This window comes from Tachypleus tridentatus, chromosome 2 (genome assembly GCF_004210375.1).
Source record: "Tachypleus tridentatus isolate NWPU-2018 chromosome 2, ASM421037v1, whole genome shotgun sequence".
Classification (NCBI taxonomy): Eukaryota; Metazoa; Arthropoda; class Merostomata; order Xiphosura; family Limulidae; genus Tachypleus; species Tachypleus tridentatus.
The window spans coordinates 63,282,647-63,304,786 of record NC_134826.1 but is presented as its reverse complement, the minus strand read 5'-3'; the positions used below and the strand labels follow the sequence as shown (position 1 = coordinate 63,304,786).

At 34.3% G+C, this 22,140-nt stretch overlaps 1 protein-coding gene across 1 annotated transcript in view; it reads right to left on the bottom strand.

Moving 5' to 3' along the window:
- Window positions 1-290: 290 nt before the first annotated feature.
- LOC143243982 (CD166 antigen-like) overlaps window positions 291-22,140 on the bottom strand; it is a 59,238-nt gene continuing 37,388 nt past the window's right edge. Inside the window, exons 2-8 of the mRNA XM_076487890.1 lie at window positions 20,288-20,493; window positions 15,826-15,961; window positions 14,399-14,532; window positions 12,642-12,852; window positions 7,303-7,448; window positions 3,234-3,465; window positions 291-2,407 (exon numbers count right to left, since the gene is read on the bottom strand). Coding sequence (XP_076344005.1) covers window positions 2,313-2,407; window positions 3,234-3,465; window positions 7,303-7,448; window positions 12,642-12,852; window positions 14,399-14,532; window positions 15,826-15,961; window positions 20,288-20,493 — 1,160 coding nt within the window. The 3' untranslated portion in view covers window positions 291-2,312. The remainder of the gene's footprint in view (window positions 2,408-3,233; window positions 3,466-7,302; window positions 7,449-12,641; window positions 12,853-14,398; window positions 14,533-15,825; window positions 15,962-20,287; window positions 20,494-22,140) is intronic.

Here is a 22,140-nt window from a genome sequence, read left to right as displayed (position 1 = left end):
TTGCATATATGGATTTATCACTAGAATACGCCAGATGGCAAACCTTGATTTATCACTAGAAGGTTCTAAATGTAATACTTGGATTAATCTCTAGAAGGCACTAGACAGTATACCTAGACTTATCGTTAGAATGTCTAAAATGACGTAAGTGCATAAACCACTGGAATACTTCGAGTTTGAACACTTATCTAATAACTCGAATATAAAAGCCGCTTCATAACCGTGGAAAGTTTCATCAGCAGTCTTCTTATAGATTAAAATTAGAAACTTGATATATGATTCAGGTTTTCCAAAAACTTTTATTTTCCACAAAGTAAATCAAATGTTACAAAATTAAAAACGTGTGTTTGTTTTCCTTATGGCAAATCCACATCGGGCTCTCTATGAAACTCACCGAGGGGAATCGAACTCCTGATTTTAGCGTTGTAAATCCGTAGACTTACCGCTGTACTAACGGGAGGCGACAGTGAAAGGTAACCTATACAGATTTCAATACATTAGACCACAACATTTTATTTTTTTTTAATGGTAATGTATACATACAATTTATAATGAAAACTATTCCAATTTGCATTACTAAGAAAGTGATTTTGTTTAATTTAACACTTAAATTTCTATTTCAAAATGTTATTCTGTCTAAGGTAATACTTGAAATTTACATTACGTATCAACAAATAATTCTTATTTCCATTACTACATATTACTTTGTTCAGTATAATAATTTGTATTACATTACTAACAAATATTTTGTGATATAATAATTTTAATTACCAATACAAAAAATATGGTATTCTAAAGCAGTTGTTTTTATTTACATTACTAGCACGTAATCTTGTCTGATATAACAATTTTAGTTACCATTACAAACAAATATGGTTGTCTAATGTAATGTTTATAATTCCCATTAACGACAAAGATTTTTTTAAACCCCTCATTATTGTTTGAATTTATTGTAATAGGTTTTCTTTCACCATATAAGTACTAAGAAATAATTAAAATGCTTTTATTTTCATTTAAGAAACCATATATTCAACAGCATAACACCTAAACGTTCACTTTTAGGGTTAAGAAAGTAGCATAATTTTTGTGTTTCTGCAAAAGAAAACATTCTCATAATAGACTTGCAAAAATATATGAAATAACATAATTTTCGACAAAAAGATTTCAAAACCAGTACCGTAATCCACGACAACTTTAACAAGTACAGAATTCTGTCCGTCTTAGTTTATAGTTCTACAAATGTACTTCCAATTCTTTATAACAGAATTACATATATCGTTCCTTCTTTGTTACCTAATTAAAGAACATGGCCTCAGTGAAGCCACATACCTTGCGGTATGATAATAAACAAACAAAAACTTTCTGCAAACTGTACTTACTACGCCATGACATCCGAGCATCAATAAAACATCCAATTCCCGACGCGTAAGTATGAACACGATTAGCAGATTTTACCAATGAGAACATATAATCAGCCAATCAAGAAAAAATCATTCAAAAACCCAACCAATCAATGGAAGCTCATTAAAAAAAACATCCATTCAAAGGAAGTTTATTCACAAGATCAATATCAAGTATAAAACGAGTTTTCTTCGTGTTTAAAACTTTACTGGTAAGTTTTAAACAGGAGAATTATATATCTTCGTTTTAAAATTAATATTTCTTTGAAAATTATAATTTTTTAATAAACCCGTGAGAACGACTTAAATTATCTAGATCAATAGCACCGCACGTGAAATAGAAAAAAAAAGACACGTACTGCCAAATGTGTAAAGAAAGTAGATCTGAGTTCATGTATGAAAGAAACTACTAGAACTATCGATTTGACAGAACTTCAAGTAAAATAAACTTTTTCGTTAAGTTCTGATAAATTCTAACAAGGAGTCACTCTAAATCTTTGCATCAGTCTATTAGTGTAGGAATGACTATTACCAATTTTTTAGTTCAGAAGGAATAAACATAAATTAAGCCGTTGCAACGAATTCTGTAATATTTCTTGCTTTGGAACATCCTCGACAGGTATACATGCTGAGTCCTAGAAAGAGTTGTTTCTTGTATTGAACACCACTTGCCTTCGACCTTACCAAAAAAGTTTCAATATTTTTGCCATTTATATATGTATATATATATATATATATATATATTTTAGTTCCATATCATTTCAATTTAAAAGGAGCGCATATCGGTTTTAGGGATTCTGCGACTCGCAAAACCTCGGAGAAGCGTAAAGCTTCTGGGCTGGTTATCTTCACAATAGAATCCCGGGTTGTCTTCTTTAAAAGATGGTCATTAATTCTACCAGATATTCACTTTCAGGCCGAAGATTGGATTTGCAACATGAATGTAGGTAGGCCTAGAATGAAGATCCAAGAAGGTATAAATGCATCGACTCGTCCCTTGGCTAGATCTGAAGAGATAAAACACATATTACAAAAATACGGCACGTGTCTGTAAGTGTATAATCATATAAATTTGGTAAAAATACGTTTCCATCTACATCTGCTTGGAACTATTATCACCGATTTACGCACTTTTACACGAAAGTCCTGGTTTATATTTTCACTAAACAACAAATATCTCACACTTCAGACACTATCTGTTTCTCACAGAATTCTCACCTTTCTTATACATTAGAATTCAAGAAATCTTGTCAGAAAATACCAGAGGTCGTCATTTTTAAAGATGACTAAGTTTACGTAAATTAACATTGACCCCGTATTTCGTGGAGCATATAATAAAATTTGCTGAAGACACAAATTTCCAAAACATAACATTTTATTTGAGCAGCATATAGTAGATAAAGAAATAATAACACCAACAACCTAATGTACTAACTTAAATTGGTTTGTTTTGTTTTGAATTTCGCGCAAAGCTACTCGAGGGCTATTTGCACTGGTCGTTCCCAATTCAGCAGAGAAAAATTAAAGGGAAAGCAGCTAGTCACCACCACCCACCGCCAACTCTTGGGCTACTTTTTTACCAACGAATAGTGGGATTGACCGTAACATTTTAATGCCCCCACGGCTGAAAGGGCGAGCATGTTTGGTGTGAGGGGGATTCGAGCCCGCGACCCTCGGATTACGAGTCGAGTGCCTTAACCACCTGGTCATGCTGGGCCACTAACTTAGAAACTTAGCATGAATTTACACTGTTTAAACTGAACTAATTTACACTTATTGTGTCAATAAACACAAACAACAACAACCATGAAAATGGATGAATGACAAAAATACCTGCTTCTAAATTTCCTACAACATGAAGCCCGGATGTTTGTTGAAAACCTCCAATGAACACTTCCTTTTCGTTTGTATCAATTACCTTGGCAACGGTAGCGGTGCATCTAATTTTAAGACCATCACCATGCAAGTGTTTCTGGGTAACAATGAATCTTAGACCTAGTCGACAAAATGTGATTCCATTTTCTTGATGGACATCCGGGTATCTGACAAGATACGAGATATTTGCCTGCGTGGAAGTAACAGTAGTGTAAAGCTATTTGCTCTCGAAATTAACCATATATATATATTTCTTTTCTGCCAAAAATAATAAAAAAGTGGCTTAAACTTCTCAATAGTGAAACGACAAAGAATATTTTATAAGTTCATAAGTGCAGCTTCGTATAAAATATTGTACGTGAAGCATTAGGCTTCAATAAAAAAAACAAAGAAAAGAGACAGCTATGTGAAACATCATGTTTACTACTATATTTACATTACATCCTGACAAGGAAGTTAATAAGCTGATAAATATTCCAAGTTTGTTCCATGCCGAACTGTCAAATGGCACTTTGCTTCCGAATAAAAGATCCCCCTTTAAAACAGTAAAACTTTCCAAGACTTTTTGAAAGCTAATTTCTATTACTTCCCAAATCTACAATATTTAAACAAAATGATAATGAAGCTAAATTTTAATAATACTAATAGTTTTGTAATGTTTTACAGCATATCCATTATACAAATGGAATAATTGCAGTTTTTTGGTTTTTTTACCGTTCACGAATGAAAACCAAAACCTTTTTTTTATATTTCCGAACTTGTAATGGAACTCTTCTTGGATTTTGCAAGAAGATTTATAGTTAGTGGATGAAGGAACGACCTTGCTGTTACAAGGCCAACCATCATTAAGAAAAAGAGGATTGTCCCTGGTTTTACATGAACGAAGAACATTATAGAGGAAGGAACGACCCTGATTTTATGAGAACATTAAACATTAATAAAGGAAGGAATACTTCTGGTTCTGCAAGTATGCTTATGATTAATAGAAGTAAGAAAGTATTTTGTTATACATTAATAGGAGAAGAAACACCTTTGCTTTTATAAGGATGATAGACATTAACGGGAACAGGAAGGCCCTTGAATTAACAAGAATGACGAACATTAATAGGAGGAGGAACATCGTTGGTTTTATAAGGACGATGAACATTAAAAGGGTGATGAAGGCCCTTTGGTATACAAGATAGCAATAATCAGTAGAAAGAATGGTTTTGGTTTTTGTACGTCGACAGCAATTATTAACACAAAGGGAAGATATTTGATTTTATAAGAATAACGATGCTCATTAGTGTGTAAGAAAGTGTTAAAATTTACAGATAAAGGTAGAAGGTTTAATTTGCTCAGCTGAAAAAAAAAACTACTGTTTTGAAACACTTGTTTGTTTGCAGTTAAGCACGAAGATACACAGAGGGCTATCTGTGTTGTGCCACTGGGGGTGGCAAGCAATCATGTTCGAACGTTTGTTTCAAAATATCCCACGTTGGTACAGCGGTATGTATTCGGATTTATAACACTAGAAATCTGGTTTCGATACCCGTGATGGATTGAGCACAGATAGCCCTCTGTGTATCTTCGTGCTTAACTGCAAACAAACAAGTGTTTCGAAACAATAGTTTTTCCAGCTTAGCAAATTAAACCTACAAACAAACAAAACATGATATATACGGACATTTAACACGGGAAAGAATTGACGACCGACTTGTCAATGAAAGAATGTTGTGAAGCTTTGAAGGTACTGTGTACTTCATTACATTTATACGTTTGTAATTTAGAGTAACTATAGCAATGAATTTGACAAATACAAAATATTATCAGGTGAGTCAGTGGCCATTTTACGAATGTACGATGCTGATACCTTGTAATACGTAAAACAATTGTGTTATTCTATCAAGCAAACAAAATAATAAATGTTTATCTTTTGCAAACTGAGCCTATGCTAAAGTGTTAGACTGAAAGGACTATAACTATTTAAGAAAGGTACTCATAGAACTTGGTTTTGATGGTAAATTATAAGAGTGGTTGATTTGACGTATAAAAATAGTATCTTTTGTGTAGTTCATGTTTCAGTTTCAGTTATTTCCTTTAATAGAGGCATGCCACTAGGATATCCAAGCAAGTGGGATTTTATTTAGCCATAGAATATTTCATTTATTGCTTAAGATTAAGAAAATTAGTTCTTTACGATCGTTATCAAGTTTTAGGGGCTGTCCAAGACTTAAAGTGACGATATAAATGTTAAAATGACATAGAACTTAACGTTACTGGAACACAATAAAGGATGTGGAAGTACATTTCTCATCAAAGTTCGATAAAGACAAGCCTCTTGGTTTACGGCCTGGTGCTTAATAAACAATGATTAAACCGGGTAGAGTTTGAATCAATTAATGGCTGTTATTACATTATGGTTTAAACCCATTGTTGATCGTGTTGTATTAACCAATGGTGGTGAATATGTACCTCTAATACAGAACCATCAGTTAACAAAAACAGAGAATTAAAATTGCAAGTAGAAGCTTAGTAAAAAAAAAGTGTTTGTTTGTTTGTTTTGAATTCACACAAACCTACTCGAAGGCTATTTGTGCTAGCCGTCCCTAATTTAGCAGTGTAAGACTAGAGGGAAAGCAGCAAGTGTGGCACGACGGGGATGCAAACCCGCGATCCTCAGATTACGAATCGCACGCCTTAACGCGTTTGGCCATGCCGGGCCATAGGTTTATGTACGATGTGTCATCTTCTTGGTTCGTTTGTTTTAGAGCAAAGCCAAATCGGGCTATATTCCCGTAAATTTATCGCTGCTTAAATTGAACTGTATTATGATAATATGTAATAACTACCACGTATACTTTAGTTTTGTTGTGAATGAACTCTGGATAAAAGTGGTAATTTATTGAAGGTTACTTAATTACATCTAACTACCTTAGAAAGAACATGCAAATCGTCTAATTAATGATTATTGGCATTTATATTAGTTTGAAAAACACAGCAATTCGAAAGTAGTGGAGTACGAAATTTTATTTTTATCTTAGACATTAGTATTATATACGGTTTCTGGCACAAAGAAGAAACATAACACATCCCAAAGTTTAAAGCAGTTAAAGAGACAGTAATATATAACTTAATTAAGAAAGTGAGACCTTTGATTATATTACAATATACGTGGGATATACAAAATGATGGATTAAACCAAAGACAACAACTAGACTTAAGTATTCTGATTATGAGCCAAGGATAAACATATTGTGAAATTTCCGACTTTTGAAAAAACAATTCTATACGACATTTATTTTACGAGCTTCGTAATTAATGTTTAAATTTTATTTAATGAGTTTAATACTACATACTGTACATATAAATCGATAATCGGAATTAAACTTGTAAAACAACAGTTTGGTTGTTTCAAGGGCAGTTTTTAGTACCATTCACTAAACATTTTCCAATTACTGGTTTGAGGTTGGTAATTGTGGAAAAATAACATTGAGATTTTGCTTTGTAAACAAAACAACGAAAATACATTTGGCGTCCATTTTAACTTCTGTGAACTAATTTCGGACGTTAGTATTTCTACGAAGACATCGTATAACTTCAGTGGAAAAAACTTACGTGTGAAGAAACTAGCTAGCCTCCCGCTAAGCGAAGTGTACCTATGTTTCAACATAGAATTGATTCGCTCTACGTGAACCGTCGACCAAACATTCAGTTTCAGGTCAGGTAGAAGACTCAATATTGTTTGTAAGTTTGTAAAATTCTTGTATATAAATCATCATTTATAATAACCGTTATTATAATTTATATTATTGTTTATATATTAAAATATATTTGTATTAAGAAAGAACATTGTGTGTATCAATCTTGTTGGCAAATATCCTAAAATGGATACATATCGACATTCAATTAACTTCTAAATTAAAACTAAAATTTCCAGCTATTTGAAATAATACGCAACATAATCGGACACTTGTCTGAGATAAATTATAATTTAAAATAAATTATGTTACAACTGTTACTTTAATATCTATCTATATATCTTTACCGGTTTTCCATTGATAGTCCACGAGAGCCTAAGAGATTTTGTAAAGCGCGAAGACGAACAATTCAAGTCCACAATGTCCCCCACAACGTATTTTCCTCTGTCTCCTGTTACTCGTGGGGCGATGTCTTGGACGACGACATTTGATGCTAAAAATGAAAAAAAAAAGATTATTTCTATTTATTAAGCTAAGCGAAACGCCCACCGAGGCGATTGATTTGCTTTGCTTTGAATTTCACGAAAAGCTACACGAGGGCTATCTGCGCTAGCCGTCCCTAATTTAGCAGTGTAAGACTAGAGGGAAGGCAGCTAGATACCACCACCCACCGCCAAACACCGAAACGAACTGAGAATTATATCATTTCAGTAATAAAATTCTGATACTTCTTTCAGCAGACTATAATGAAGTTTTAATACCAATTAAAATGAGAGTAAACTTAACGAATAGTGAAAATCAAATATAGAAAAAAAAGCAATTTGAAGTAGTTTGAAGTTATGATATCAAATGTTTAACTTGCTCAAAATTTAACATGTTTATTCATAAACTTTGATGACAATACACCTAAAGGAACTTAGCTCTAGAAAACATGGTTAATATCACAGACGTTTGAAGACGTAAGTACTTTTTTTTCTTCTTTCATTTTCTTGACTATGATAGATGTTCGTTATTATCACATATTTTCCAAAAATAGTTTACCTTTTAAGATTACATAAATGTTCATAAAATATTGTACGTAAAAGTATGCTTTGATCGTCACTGGCTGCAATTAGCAATTAAAAAACATTGTATCATTTGGTGCAGTTGTTTATTATTTTTATTTTAAGTGTTTAAGTAATCTAGAGGTTAGGGCCTTAGTCTTAGGCTGACGATCATAGCATCGAATCCATAGCGTCCTCTTTACGTTGGCCTGCGTAATAGCAGAAGTTATAAGACATTGCTTATTACGCCTTTAGCATGCACCTTCACTTCATGTTCATTAAAGCCGTCACTGAGGATGTTTGCGGCTGGAATAATGAAGTGCGCAGCACTCGATCGGTTGTTGTGCAGCTGCGCAGCCTGGAGGGAACACTGGATATGACCCTAGGAACTTTTGTTTGTGATAAGCACACGGCTTCTGCGCATGAAATCTATTTTAATGACCACCCATAATGGTGTTAATGTATTGTACGTCTTCAGTAAACCACATCAAGGAACATCCTTCTCAAAGAAATCAAATCCATTGTCACCTTCTAGGCACTGCAGGATTTGTTTTTCATAATAGCACCAAAATTAAGTAAGAAAGCACGCATTACAGGGATTACCAGGCTCAAAATCGGTTGTGTTCATGACCATGTTGCCATGCCAGTTGGAGAAGGAATCTTAAGGGTTATCTATCTATTTATTTGTTGCAGTTATTCATAGACATATCAAAGATGGCGTAATGGTAAAATGCTTTGAAGACGGGCTAAAGTGATTGATATTCATTAATTAAGAGACCGGATTATTGTTCTCATACTAAGATAACTGTTGATGCCTAAGAAGTGTTGAAAAAAAAGTTTTAAGTTGGAAAAAACAAAGCAAAAAATTTTGTGAAAGTGCAGAAGTAAGGTAGTAAGAAAAATCACTAGTGATTGTAAGTATTATTAATTGGCGATACGAAATGTCACTTGTAGCTACCACTCACGGTTGACATCAGAGGTTAATGGTTCTGATAAGTGTCATTAAGAGGTGATATTAGGGAATCATTTATGATGGAAATTCTTATTCAGGATGGCTTAAATAAAGAGTACAATCCATATTATGCTAACTGAATGACACGTCAGTACTAAACCAGTGGCTGAACTGCTATATTGTGACGATAGGAATGTTTTCGCAGTAAAGAAATTCAAGAACAAGTCAAATCAGAAAAATAAAAAAAAACGTATTAGAAAACTAGTGCAATGAAAGAGAAAGACGTTAAAACGATCAGAAAGCATATAGCAACATAAAGTTAGCAACGAAAGTATATGAATTTTAAACACCAGAAATCTTCCCTAGGACTATTGCGATGAACATGTAATCCTACCACTAGGTTCATATAATTAAACATGACGCTTCACTCACCTTTATTATACCATTCTACCGTCGGTCATAACTTAAGAACTACTTTCTCAACCGCAGTAAGTGAGACAAGTCACAAGCTTAAGGAAAGAAGCACAATCACAGAAGAAAGAACGAAATAATAAAATGTGAGTGCTAGTCTATAACCCATAAAGAACAATACTCGTGTAAAGGCTTACGTGAAATAAATATTCTTAACGATTTTTCCTGTGATGAATTATTCACATTAAATTTTCTATTTGTGATATTGAGTGTGGAATCTTTGATGGACTGGACCATAATGCTATGAGCAAGAATAACTTAGGTTGTGATGCTATGGAGAGAAATAGTATGGGTTGTGATGTTATGAGCAGGAATAGCATGGGTTGTGATGCTATGAACAGAAACAGTGTAGGTATGATGTCATGTTTAAAGCCAAGTGTGTAAAAGTTATTACTGAGTAGTAGAATTTACGTTTTCCTTGGCTACTCATAAAAGAAAAACAACAACAAATATTCGATGGATTTTAAAAATGTTTTAACTGTTTGCACTCTAAGCCTCTTATGATATCATGACTATGTGTAAACTGTTTATACTCTAAGCCTCTTGTGATGTCATGTCTATGTGTAAACTGTTTACACTTTAAGTCTCTTGCGATATCATGACTATGTGTAAGCTGTTTACACTCTAAACCTCTTGTGATATGATGACTATGTGTAAACTTTTAACACTTTAAGCCTCTTATGATATCCTCAGTTTATTAATTACAGGGCCCCAATAAACATTTGAGATGCACAATAAAAGGAAAACAAAAACTACAATAAATGATGCAATTTTCCCGAAAGAGAGCAGCTTGGAGAGGTCACTTTATTCAACCACTCGTACACCATAGTGTAGTCTGCTGTCTGTTAGTCAGTAATTACACTAAAATGATGTTTCATAAGGGACGTTTAACGTTGTAATTTGTGCTGTAGTGATGTCAGTAAAACGTACGCATGCCACGAATCACGAGAACTTTTATTCACTCCGTAGGCTACAACACACCATGGGACATGAACTTCAAAACCAAGAAATAAAAGCATTTGTTACTTTTAATTTTGATTTTAGTTACCCTTGAAACAAACTACATTACATCCCCCTGTATGCTATATTTGGGAAATGAACAATTTCACTCAGTTTTTTCTTGGTCAGTTCCTTACCTTGAATATTGTAGAAAGTAACAAAACACATAAAGTCAGTCAATATGATGCAATACATGATTCGGGATTCAGACATTTAATTACTGAACATTTTGTTACCGCCACATTGTTACTTGGACAGCTCGTAACGGCTGAATTATTGTTACATCATTTTTGTGACGCAGCAGTTTTTGTTACGAACACCGGTTTTGTGACAGGTAGTTTTATTTAATTAAAAAAAATAATTGTAAATTGTCCAATCATTTGGGGGCCATTCACAACTTACATAACGCTATGGGGGTGAGAAGATGTCTAAGACTACATTACGATGAGTTACAGGGAAGAAGGGGCGTCTTGAATAGTGTTACAAAAAATAACTGAAAATTATTATGGTAGTGGTGAATCTTGTAACGAAATTCATTTATTACAAAAATCACTTGTAACAAAACCTTTCGTAACGTCGTGAAGACATGTTGGATACCGTAACGAAGTGTTCTTCATAGGAAGGAATGCAAGTGACGAGTTGTCTGTAGTAACTTTTCTCAACTCATGGATTCATCGTTAGCGAAAATTTTAAGTAACAACAAAGCAACTCGGTAAAACACGCGCCTTTCTTTGATTACTCGTACACACGAAACAACAACAAGATGATACAATGTTCTTCATTTCCTTACTTTTGTGTTTCATTCACAGGGATCTATGAAGACATTTATATTGGATAATACAGTGTGTTTTATCCAGAGTTTGTTGCACACCTGATTAGGTATTTATGTATAAGCAGTGTAGAAATTATATCAGCCATCAAAAGAAAGACAAACCCCAGATGCGTATTTGGAAGTATATTTTATTCTTAATACTCTCCATCCCCAGAGGCACAGCGGTATATCTTCGGACTCAGTACCCGTTGTGGGCAGAGCACAGATAGCCCACTGTGTGGCTTTGTGCTTAATTCCAAACAATTCAATATCTTCTCAATTCCCCTTTCCACTTTCATCGGTTATTATCTGTATTAAATGATAAAAAATCTAAGAACCCCTGACTGAAAGTATTCTGTTTGTTTTGAATTTTGCGCAAAGCTACACAAGACTAATTTAGTAATGTAAGACTAGAGGGAAGGCAGCTAGTCATCACCACCCACCACCAACTCTTGGGCTACTCAACGAATAGTGGGATTGACCGTAACTTTATAATTCATCCAAGGGTGAAAGGTCGCGTTTTGGGGATTCGAACCCGCGACCCTAATTATTACGAGTCGGGCGCCCTAAATTCCACAAACAACTATCTGCGGCTCACATGAAGTCTTTCTTCACACTTTTTATTTTGAAATCATGTTTTGCACACTTGCCTTAGCCTTAATTGTTAGGCTTAACTTACACTACCAAGACAGACCCTGCTAGAATTTTTTTTTAATGATAAAAACCCTATAGTCCGAGCTTTTAAAAGGTGGATCTTTTTTCTTCTTTGTTAGCATTATAATATGAATGAATTACCGAATAGAACAAAATCATCGTATACATACATTTATTAATGCATAATATATAGGCAAATTAGCATTGTTACACTATAGTATATACATGTATTTATCTATTATTAAGAAACAAAATATTATACTTTTTAAGTTTTTCTTTTAAAATAAAAACGCATCTTATCGAGTAAGAAATATTTCTAGATTGTTGCTTAAAACCCATAATGTAGGTAAATTTTAAAGAAATATTTTAACGTAAGGAGAAGTCCGTGTATAATTCTACATAAGTACATAAATTACTTAATAAAAAACTTATAATCGTCATTAAAGAATACATTTCAACATTAATATTAAACATTTTCAGCTGTATTGTGGTTTAACACATTCGTATCACGATGTACGTAAGCCTCTCGTTTTTGTAGTATAGGGTTATTACGTTTTGAAATATCGTAATGGCTAAACACGCAGGTCATAAAATATTTACCTTGCCTAAAAGCTAATAGTCACTCAAGTCTTGATAGACCAATGCGTCTACGACAGCTCATTCGTTAAATTCCCTGTGCGATCTGTGGTGTGTGCCACACAGAAGTTTTAGATAAAAAAAAAAGACATATTAAAGGTTTTAGAGAAAACTTCTTACAATAAAAATTGTCTGCTTTAATATTCTCTCCAACAATTAGTTCCTTGCTATGTGTTGAGTATTCTTGGATCACAGAGGCTGTACAGCGCAGGCGCATGGCGCCATAGCTGAAATGGCTGTAGGTTACGATAAATGTTAGGCCTAGTGCAGTTGTTTCTAACCCGTTCTGTTGTTTCTGAATAGGATACGCCGTTATGTACAATGGTTTTGCCTGGAAAAAAAAGAAAAAAAGATTTAATATTGCAGATAAAATATTAGTAGTGATATTTAAATATTCTTAGTTCAAAGTTCAAAATATGGTTGATACGAGAAAGGAAACTAAGATATAAAAACTTTGCTTTCATTCAAATGAAATAGCATTGACTGTGGTTTATGATACTAAACTTGGCGTTCGATATCTGCGGTGAGAAATAACAGAAATCCCATTGGGCAGATTCACGCTGAAATAAAACAAGCTGTCAAGATGACCTCTGAGCTACCGAGGGACTAGGCCATGTTTAATCAAAAAACAACGTTATATCAAATAAGAGAATATCTTGTAAGTAACACGAAAATTAAAGATTTATTTACAAAAAACAACAACAATTGGTATGCTTTTATCAAAACTTATTAGTTTAAACAACATATACTATGTTTCGCTAGGTTTGCTCACCATCGCCAGGTGGATACAATTCAGTGATTCAATCATTGATTTGATAGTTCAGTTTTATCCACTTGACGATGGTGGGTAAAACCTAGTGAAATCTAGATTTTTTTTTTTGAAAACTAAAAAGGTTTTTTTTAAAAAACATATTACTTGTTTCATCCGAAAACAAAACTTTGAGAACAACATCACATGTTTAAAAGCAAGAAATGATATAGCGTTCTCAGCGTTGCTCATCGCTGAGTCAGTGGTAATTTTGAGGGCATATACACACAAAATTCAGGGTTTGAGTTTTGCAGTATGTAAAGTGTAAGTTGTTTATTATGTAACTTCAGGCGTAAATAAAACAAACCATCCTTTATTGAAAAAAATGAGGTCGTTTTGTCAGGTAAAAGAAACAAATATTTCAATTTAACCTTTTGACCTGTTGTTCTCGTTGTTCATTTATGTTTTAATCAAACCTGTTAACCTTTGAACTTTATATTGAGAAATTCATTTCATATTAATTCACTACTGACAGTTTGTTACAGTCATAATAAAAAGAAAAGAACATAATAATATATTATAACTTGTTTGTTTCGTGCAAACCTACACAAGGGCCATCTGCACTAGTTCTCCCTGATTTTGGCAGTGATAAACTGGAGAGAAGGAAGCTAGTCAGCACCACTCACTGTCAACTTTTGGGCTACTCTTTTCCTAAATAATAGTGGGATTGACTGGTACATTATAATGCACCCATGGCTGAAAGGGCGAGCATGTTGGGGAAGGGAACTCAAACTTGTGACCCACAGATTACGAGTCGAGCGCCCTAACCACCAGGCCACGCATTATAGATAAAGACAATTCTAGAATCCTATCCATCACTGCAGGTAATTTATATTCTCGTTGCCTTGTTGTTGTTAAAACACACAGATGTGCAATAGGCTCTCTGTGGTGTGCCCACTACAAATATCGAAACCCGGTTTTTAGCGTTATAAATGGAAGGACAAGAGTTCATATTCCTCAGTGCTGTTGGAAAGTGAATTATTTATTAAAAGACATCCCATGACTTAGTCAGGTACAACCTACAAGAAACAACATGGTTCATTTAACCCACAGGATTATTTTATCTCACCTTTTTCCCGTTGACATACCAAGTCAAGTTGGAGGCGGGTTTAGACGATTTTGATTGACATGTCACGTTCACTACTTCCCCAATCTGATAAGTTGGCTGATTACCCTCAATATCAGGGGGTTCCTGTGGTAACGCTACAACGACAAAAAGAAAAAAAGTTTTGAGAAATCTCACTTTTTTTAACTCCTAATTTTACGATTTGTTTTTATACTGTTCTCTACCGGTGGGGTCCAACGAGATCAAGTAATTTGTTTATTTGACTACTACAACTATCAGTGTAATGGCGTGTATGAAATAATCAGTTTTCTATATAAAATACACACAAGGGACCCAGCAGTAGTTAACAGGATTCATGTTCTTACGTTTACACCATTGCCAACAAGTTAGGGCCTTACTGGTAAGTTGAGGCATAAACAGTTTAAAACAAATGTGCCGCTTAAAAAGCCGATGCGGATGTGCGTATGGAATTCGTTGGTGAATCAAGAGTTGAAAGAGAATGTGAAACGTATTATCAAGACAAGAGTTAAGTTCACCCGACATCTCAGACGTGCTACAGCTCACATGATATGTTTTTCTTACACATTTTTTTTCAAACATTTCAAGTATAAAGAATATTCACGAGTGATAAACACAAAGAAAAATCTAGAATGGAATAAGAAACGATCACTTCTCACAGCCAGCAACCTTGCAGGTAGATAAGGTGGACCAAACCGTCCTAAAAACCTTTTGATGAGAGAAAATTATGATCCATATTTATGGAAAGGACTGAAATATCTACGAAGAGAAGTGAGAACTCTGTCGTTTATCAGGAAAGTAGTTTTTAATGGATAAAAGAAAAAAAGACTCATTATCAGATGAAAAACAACAATAAAAACCTGGTGAAACGTACTTAAGGAACGTTTTGTTGAAGGAACGTGTCTATTCGAGTTTACTCTTTTCTTTAATAAATAAGACTAAATATTAAAAATCTCACGAGGATGACGCTATTATTGAAACTGTTTTGAAGCAGCTGACAATCTCATAATAAAGTTTTAAACTGTGAGTTTAGAACACTTTGGTATTTTGAATGCTGTAGTAATTATAATTGTATTTTATTACAGGAAATGAAAAAAAATCAAAATATGGAACTTTTATACTAAAATAAAATAGATTAAGATTGTTATGAGTGAGATACTGAAAGAAAAATATTTCCTAATGTGATCATAAATCATCAGATTCATGTTTTAATGTGTATTGTTAATTAGCGCTAACGATACGTATATTTACGGAAGATTTACGATGTTAAATTAGTTTTAATTCTAGACCAAAGAAATAAAATACAAATATTAAACACAGCACTTTAAATGCAAACGCATATGATTTTAATATAGTGATATAGTAGATATATTCGATGTCATAGAATAAATTATGAACGTGAAGTAACTCACCATATATTTTCAAAGTTTTATCTACTTGTACCGTACTGTAAGATGGCGCTTCTGTTGATACCTCACACTCGTATAGGCCTTCTGTGCTGAGGCTTGTCTCGGTAAGGAAGACATGGGTGTGATTTGATCTTTCTAACTACAGAGAATAATATAATGAGGCACATAGAATTCTCTGTCTACTATATGTATATATAAATAAATATCAGCAACACACACTCACATTTATATATATTTGCCGTTTGTGCTACCTGACAATACATATTTATTGACTGATCGGTATCACTGGCTATCGCCCCGGCATGGCCAGGTGGTCAGGACGCTCGACTCCCATTCTGAGGGTCACAGGTTCGAATCCCTGTCACACCAAATATGCTCGTTTTCTCAGGTGTGGGGGCATTATATGTGTGGTCAATCCCAATCTTAGCCTAAGAGTTGGCGGTGAGTGGTGATGACTAACTGCCTTCCCTCTAGTCTTATACTGCTAAATTAGGATTGGCTAGCGCAGAATAAGCGAAATTCAAAACAAACAATTCGGGACTTCTAAATTATATTTCAATTAAACTAATTGCTATAATGGTTATGTATTCAAATATGTCTGCTAATTCCAATATTGTGCTATTCGTTTTCTATGAAGACCATACCAATCTAGTATTATAGGAAACATGTTTATTTTGCAGCTTTAGTTTTTTATTTTTGATGAAAATTCGACTTTATATTTTAAAGCTTAGTGGTTTCCTTTAAATCTCATTTATTTCTAAATCATTCCTACGTGCATATGTATCTATTCATCCAGTATACGTATGCTTTTATACATCCAATATATATGTATATATACCTATTCATCCACTATACGTATGCTTGTATGTTTGTTTGTTTTTTGAATTTCGCACAAAGCTACTCGATGGCTATCTGTGCTAGCCGTCCCTAATTTAGCAATGTAAGACTAGAGGAAAGGCAGCTAGTCATCACTACCCACCGCCAACTCTTGAGCTACTCTTTTACCAACGAATAATGGGATTGACCGACAAATTATAACGCTCCCACGGCTGAACGGGCGAGCATGTTTGGATGCGAACCCGCGACCCTTAGATTACGAGTCGCACACCTCGTATGTATGCTTGTATACATCCAATATATTTATGTATGCTTGTACGCTTCGAATACATGTATTTATGCTTATATGCAAGAAATATATGTTTGTATGCATACATCCTTATACATTTATGTATGTATGCATAGAACAAATTTCACAATTACCTAATAACTTGTACTCCTGCGGGTTAGCGGTAACTTTATATGACTGCACGCTAAAAATCGGGATTGAATTCCTCTCGACAGTTAGAACGTAAATCACCCAATATACAGCATTGTGTTAAAACAGCAACAGCCTAATTGAGGTATAGCGCTCCCTAAAGTTCATAAATTTTGCACTTGGACATTTCTGGCTACGAAACAAATATAACACTTTCCACAAACATGCGATGTTACTTCATAATGTTGGATAAGATATTTGATTAGGGTATTTTTATTATGATTTTTTTATCGGTGACCCTATTCTCATCGTTTGACAACATATTCATTCAGTTAGTTTTTGTACACTGACGCTTAGCATGTGACAGGAAATTAACGTTCCCATTTTATGACATAAGTATTTTAAAATATTTCTTTATAGCTCAAATTTTCTGTATTGAGCTTCATACAAAGGTTTTTCATGCAAAAAAACAACAACAAAACAACAGAAACCAACAAGGTAAAACGAGAAAAAATAAAACTACAATTGAAATCTTTGAAGGTATCATAAAATTTATAGTTCACTTAAACAATATTCATCTTTTAAATTTTAGTTTATAATCACGTTTTAGCAAACACCATATGAGTGGAAAGTAATATAGATATATTTGTGTTATTATAGCCCTCTGCTCGATAATGTTTTAATTCCTGCACTGACATCAGTTCTCAGTAATTTGTTCAGAGTACATACATACACACAAAGAAAAATATTAGTTAATAACACTAATAGAAAAGTACATATACTTCAAAGGAACCTCGAATACCCAGAGTGTGATATTTTTTATGGATTTATGTTTGCTATTTCATTCAATAGATGGTGCCACACAACATTTATGCTTTTTGTCACACACACAGATACATACATACACTGCTGAACAAAATCTTAAGGCCAATGAACATAAAGAAATAATATGCATTTTGCGTTGTTAGACTCAATCACTTATTTGAGTATAGTTTCGAAAGATGAAAATAAGAAAAGGGAAAATAAAAACAACAACATTTTAGCATTTAATAGAGAAAATGTGAACTCTATGAAATTAGTCTAAATTCTAACTGGTCAAAAGTTTAAGACCATGCCAAAACGAAGTCCTAAACAGGGTAGGAAATGTCTCAGTAGTGAGCTGCACGGCCGTCATTGCGAATAACTTCAAACATTCGCTTTGGCATGGTCGATATACGCGTTTGCAGAAGGCTGATTGGAATGTTATTCCAAGTGGTGAAGATGGCTTCACAAAGATCATGCACTGTTTGGGATTGACGTCAATTTCTATAGACTTCCCTTCCCATCCACCCCCAAACATGCCAATGTAGCCAACTGCTGTTTGACGCCCCTGTATAACCTGAAGTTTCATTGTTTCATGGAAGGAGAAAGCACCCCAGATCATGATGGAATCTTCTCCACTGTGTCGTGTAGGAAATGTCTCCGGTGGGATGTCCTTATCGTGCCAGTAACGTTGGAAGCCATCTGGACCATCCAGGTTAAGTATTTTTCTCATCAGAGAACAAAACTTTCGTCCACTTTTCTACGTCCCATGTTTAGTGCTTCTCAGCAAAGTTTAACCGACCTGTTTCGTGGTGTGGAAGGAGGCGTAGCCTTTGAAGACGTTTACGGTTTTTAAAGCCTTTCTCTCGTAGATGCCGTCTTATTGTTCTTGAGCTGCATTCTGCGTCCGTTAGGGCCTTAATCTGGTTCGACGATCGTCTGGTGTCTTGCCGAACAACCCGTCGAATCCTCCTGCTCAACGCCGATGAAATTTTCTTGGGTCTACCACTTGAAATTCTCGTTCCGTATTCCTCAGGGTCTTTTAAGAAATTTGTAACAGCAGTTTTACTACTCCCAATCTCATCAGCGATGGTACATTGAGAGAGACCTTGCTTTTGCAGCTCGACAATTGTGTCACGTTCAAACTCTGTCAACTTTTTAGCCTTTGCCATGTTTTTACCAAATGTAACACAGGAGATGTCAGTGGGAGATGTTGACAACGATAATGCTTGAACACAAATGACTAAATTTCGTTACGTGTTTACTGATTAACGCTTCGTTTCAGTATGGTCTTAAACTTTTGACCAGCTAGTATTTAGGCTAATTTCATAGTGTTCGCATTTTCCCTATTAAATGCTAAAAAAGTTTTTATTTTTATTTTCCCTTTTCTTATTTTCATCTTTCGAAGCTTTATTCAGATAAGTGGTTGAGTCTAACAACGCAAAGTGCATATTTTTTTCCTTATGTTCATTGGCCTTAAGATTTTGGCCAGCAGTGGATATATATATAAACACACACACACACGCTATATCTATTATCGTAATAATAACGGGCCCAAATTTAACTTTAAATTAAATAACATGCAATACCCATAATAATGTTTGCAATCATCACTGCATTCAGTGTGAGATTATCTTTTAAAGAATAATAAAACCTGCAAACATATTAAAGTCAGGGCTCGAATTATAACTACTTAACAATGGCAACTCATAAGTATAATGAAAGAAATGTGTACCATACTGATATTCCTTTTTATACAAATATATATTGGACGTGGTTACTTTGTTTACTAAACATGAGTTAGATCAAAATTAAGGTTCAGCAGTACGAACATATTTAACAGTAACTGTGTAAAACAAATGTTAAGGGCAAACTAAGTACGGTTAGTAAAGATAAGAACATTTTGTACAGAGAGGGGTCTAGCATAATCTGGTGGTTAGGGGGAGCTCGACTCGCAATATGCGGGTCATAGTTTAAAATTCCCGTCATTTCACATGATCACCATTTCACCTATACTGGAATTATAATGTGACGATTAATCTAATTATCCGTTCGTAAGTGACTAACCAAAGAGTTGGCGGTGAGTAGTGTCAAATAATTGCCTTTCCTCTAATCTATCACTGCTAAGTTAAGAACGTCTGAGGAAGATAAACCTCGTGTAGTGTTGCTTAAAATTCAAAATAAACAACCAAACAAATTAAAAGGAAAATCAGTAACACTGTAGTTGCACACACGTGCTTTCACCGAGACGAAATCAGCCAATGAAGTAACTTATAAAATATTCCATTCATGCGCACGACTTCGTTAACAAAAAAAAGGAAACAAAAATTGTCAGTTATTTATTCAACTTTCCCCCACTGTCCAGCATTGATGAAAATATAGTATTCTTCATCGACAGTCGATACTTACATCAATATTGACTCCATGCAAATCGTACTTCTGTCCAGGAGGTTGGTCACTTGGAAGAAAACGGTAGAATTCTACGTGGTCTTTGTACCATTTGACTGAATATAAATCGTCACCTTCCAAGTCGTAACCACAATACATCCACACGGGGGAGCCAAGTGCAACGCCAGCAGGGACATTTAGTTCCACTAGTTTTAAACTGTAAACAGCTGCAAACGATAAGAAAATATAATAGGAATTATAGGAAAGAAATTTAATGTAGCGATTCATAACTATATATAGCAGTCAACTTATAATCTTGTACTTCACTATAAGGTCAAAAAGTAAATAAAACATTGAACTTATCAGAAATATACACATAGTTTAAATACAAGCTTATCTAAGTCTGTAATAAGTTCAGTGTAGGGTTTGTCTAGTTTTAGCAGAGAAGTTTCTGGGGTTTTTAGATGTATCCACATTCGCCGACGGTTCCTGTTTTGCAGTCATTCAATTAGCATTGTAAGCTGTGACCATTAGAGGGACACACAAGAGAAAAATTATAAATAAAATTTAGTGGAAACTGGTACAGTATTCAGATCATGGGGATGGTCTGTCTGGAACACGCCCTCTATTTCATGTAATTATTTAATTCGATGCAGTTGTTTGAACGGCTTATTTATGAACTAAAGATATGACAAGTAGTCTAGTAAATTTGAATTAGAGCTAAACCTAGATTAACACTTCTTTTTCCTCTCAACTGGTAAATACACCTTAAACCCGTTTCCAATAATTCAATAAAAACTGTGCCAAACTATTATTCCGTTAAGACCATTTAATCTTTTTTTGGTTTTTAGAGAAAAGCCACATTTAGCTACTTGTGGTGTCTACCACGGGGAGTCGAATCTCGGATTTCAGCGTTATAAGTCCATAAATTTACTGCTGTCCCACCAAAGAATTTATCCAAATGTCTAGGGAGTGACACACCCATTTTTCTGTATTGTCCTTAAAAATGAAGTTAATATATAAACAACAAAAACTTATGATTACAGTAGTCGTAGAGCACAGCAGCACATCAGAAGTTAAAAACGGTGGAGTGAATTTGAAAGTGGAAATGATATATATATATATATATATTGATGTATGTTGTTAAACATGTTCCCCGCTGGGACAGCGTTAAGTCTTCGGATTTACAACGCTAAAATCAGGGGGTTCGATTCCCTTCGGTGGACACAACAGATAGCCACGTGTGGCCTTGCTATTAGAAAAACATAACATAACGTTGTTAAACAAAAAAGTTACACAATGGTTTATCTGTACTGTGTCCTTTACAAGTATCGAAACCCGGTGTTTAGTATAATCCTTCCGACTTAACGCTGAGCCACTGGCGATTGGAAGGTTGAGATGTATAGGACTATATGTACATATAATTACTAAATTTCTATATATCTGGTGGTTGTAATGGGGAGAACTTCACTTCAGAATCCACTCATTAAGAATCTTCTTTCTTTCTTAACCCTTATGGCGTTTTTTTAATATTATACCTCTCGCGTTATCTTAAATCAAGTGAAGAGAATAATTGGTTTTTATTTTAGGGTACTCAACCCAAGCTAAACTAATTTAAGTCGAAATTCGTGCCACGATTTGGACTGGGTTGGAGGAAAAACGGAAGAGAATGTAAGAGGCTAAGATTCATGATAACAACTTCTAATGAAACTATAGTCAGAAAAAATATTATAAACAGCATATAACTTTACTTCATCGGTACGCATAACAAAATGTTGTGTCTTAGTTTGTTTACACACAAGTATAAATTTAATGGAATATTCCCATTGTTAACAATTTAATCAATTTCAACTTCAGTTCCATCTATTGTAATG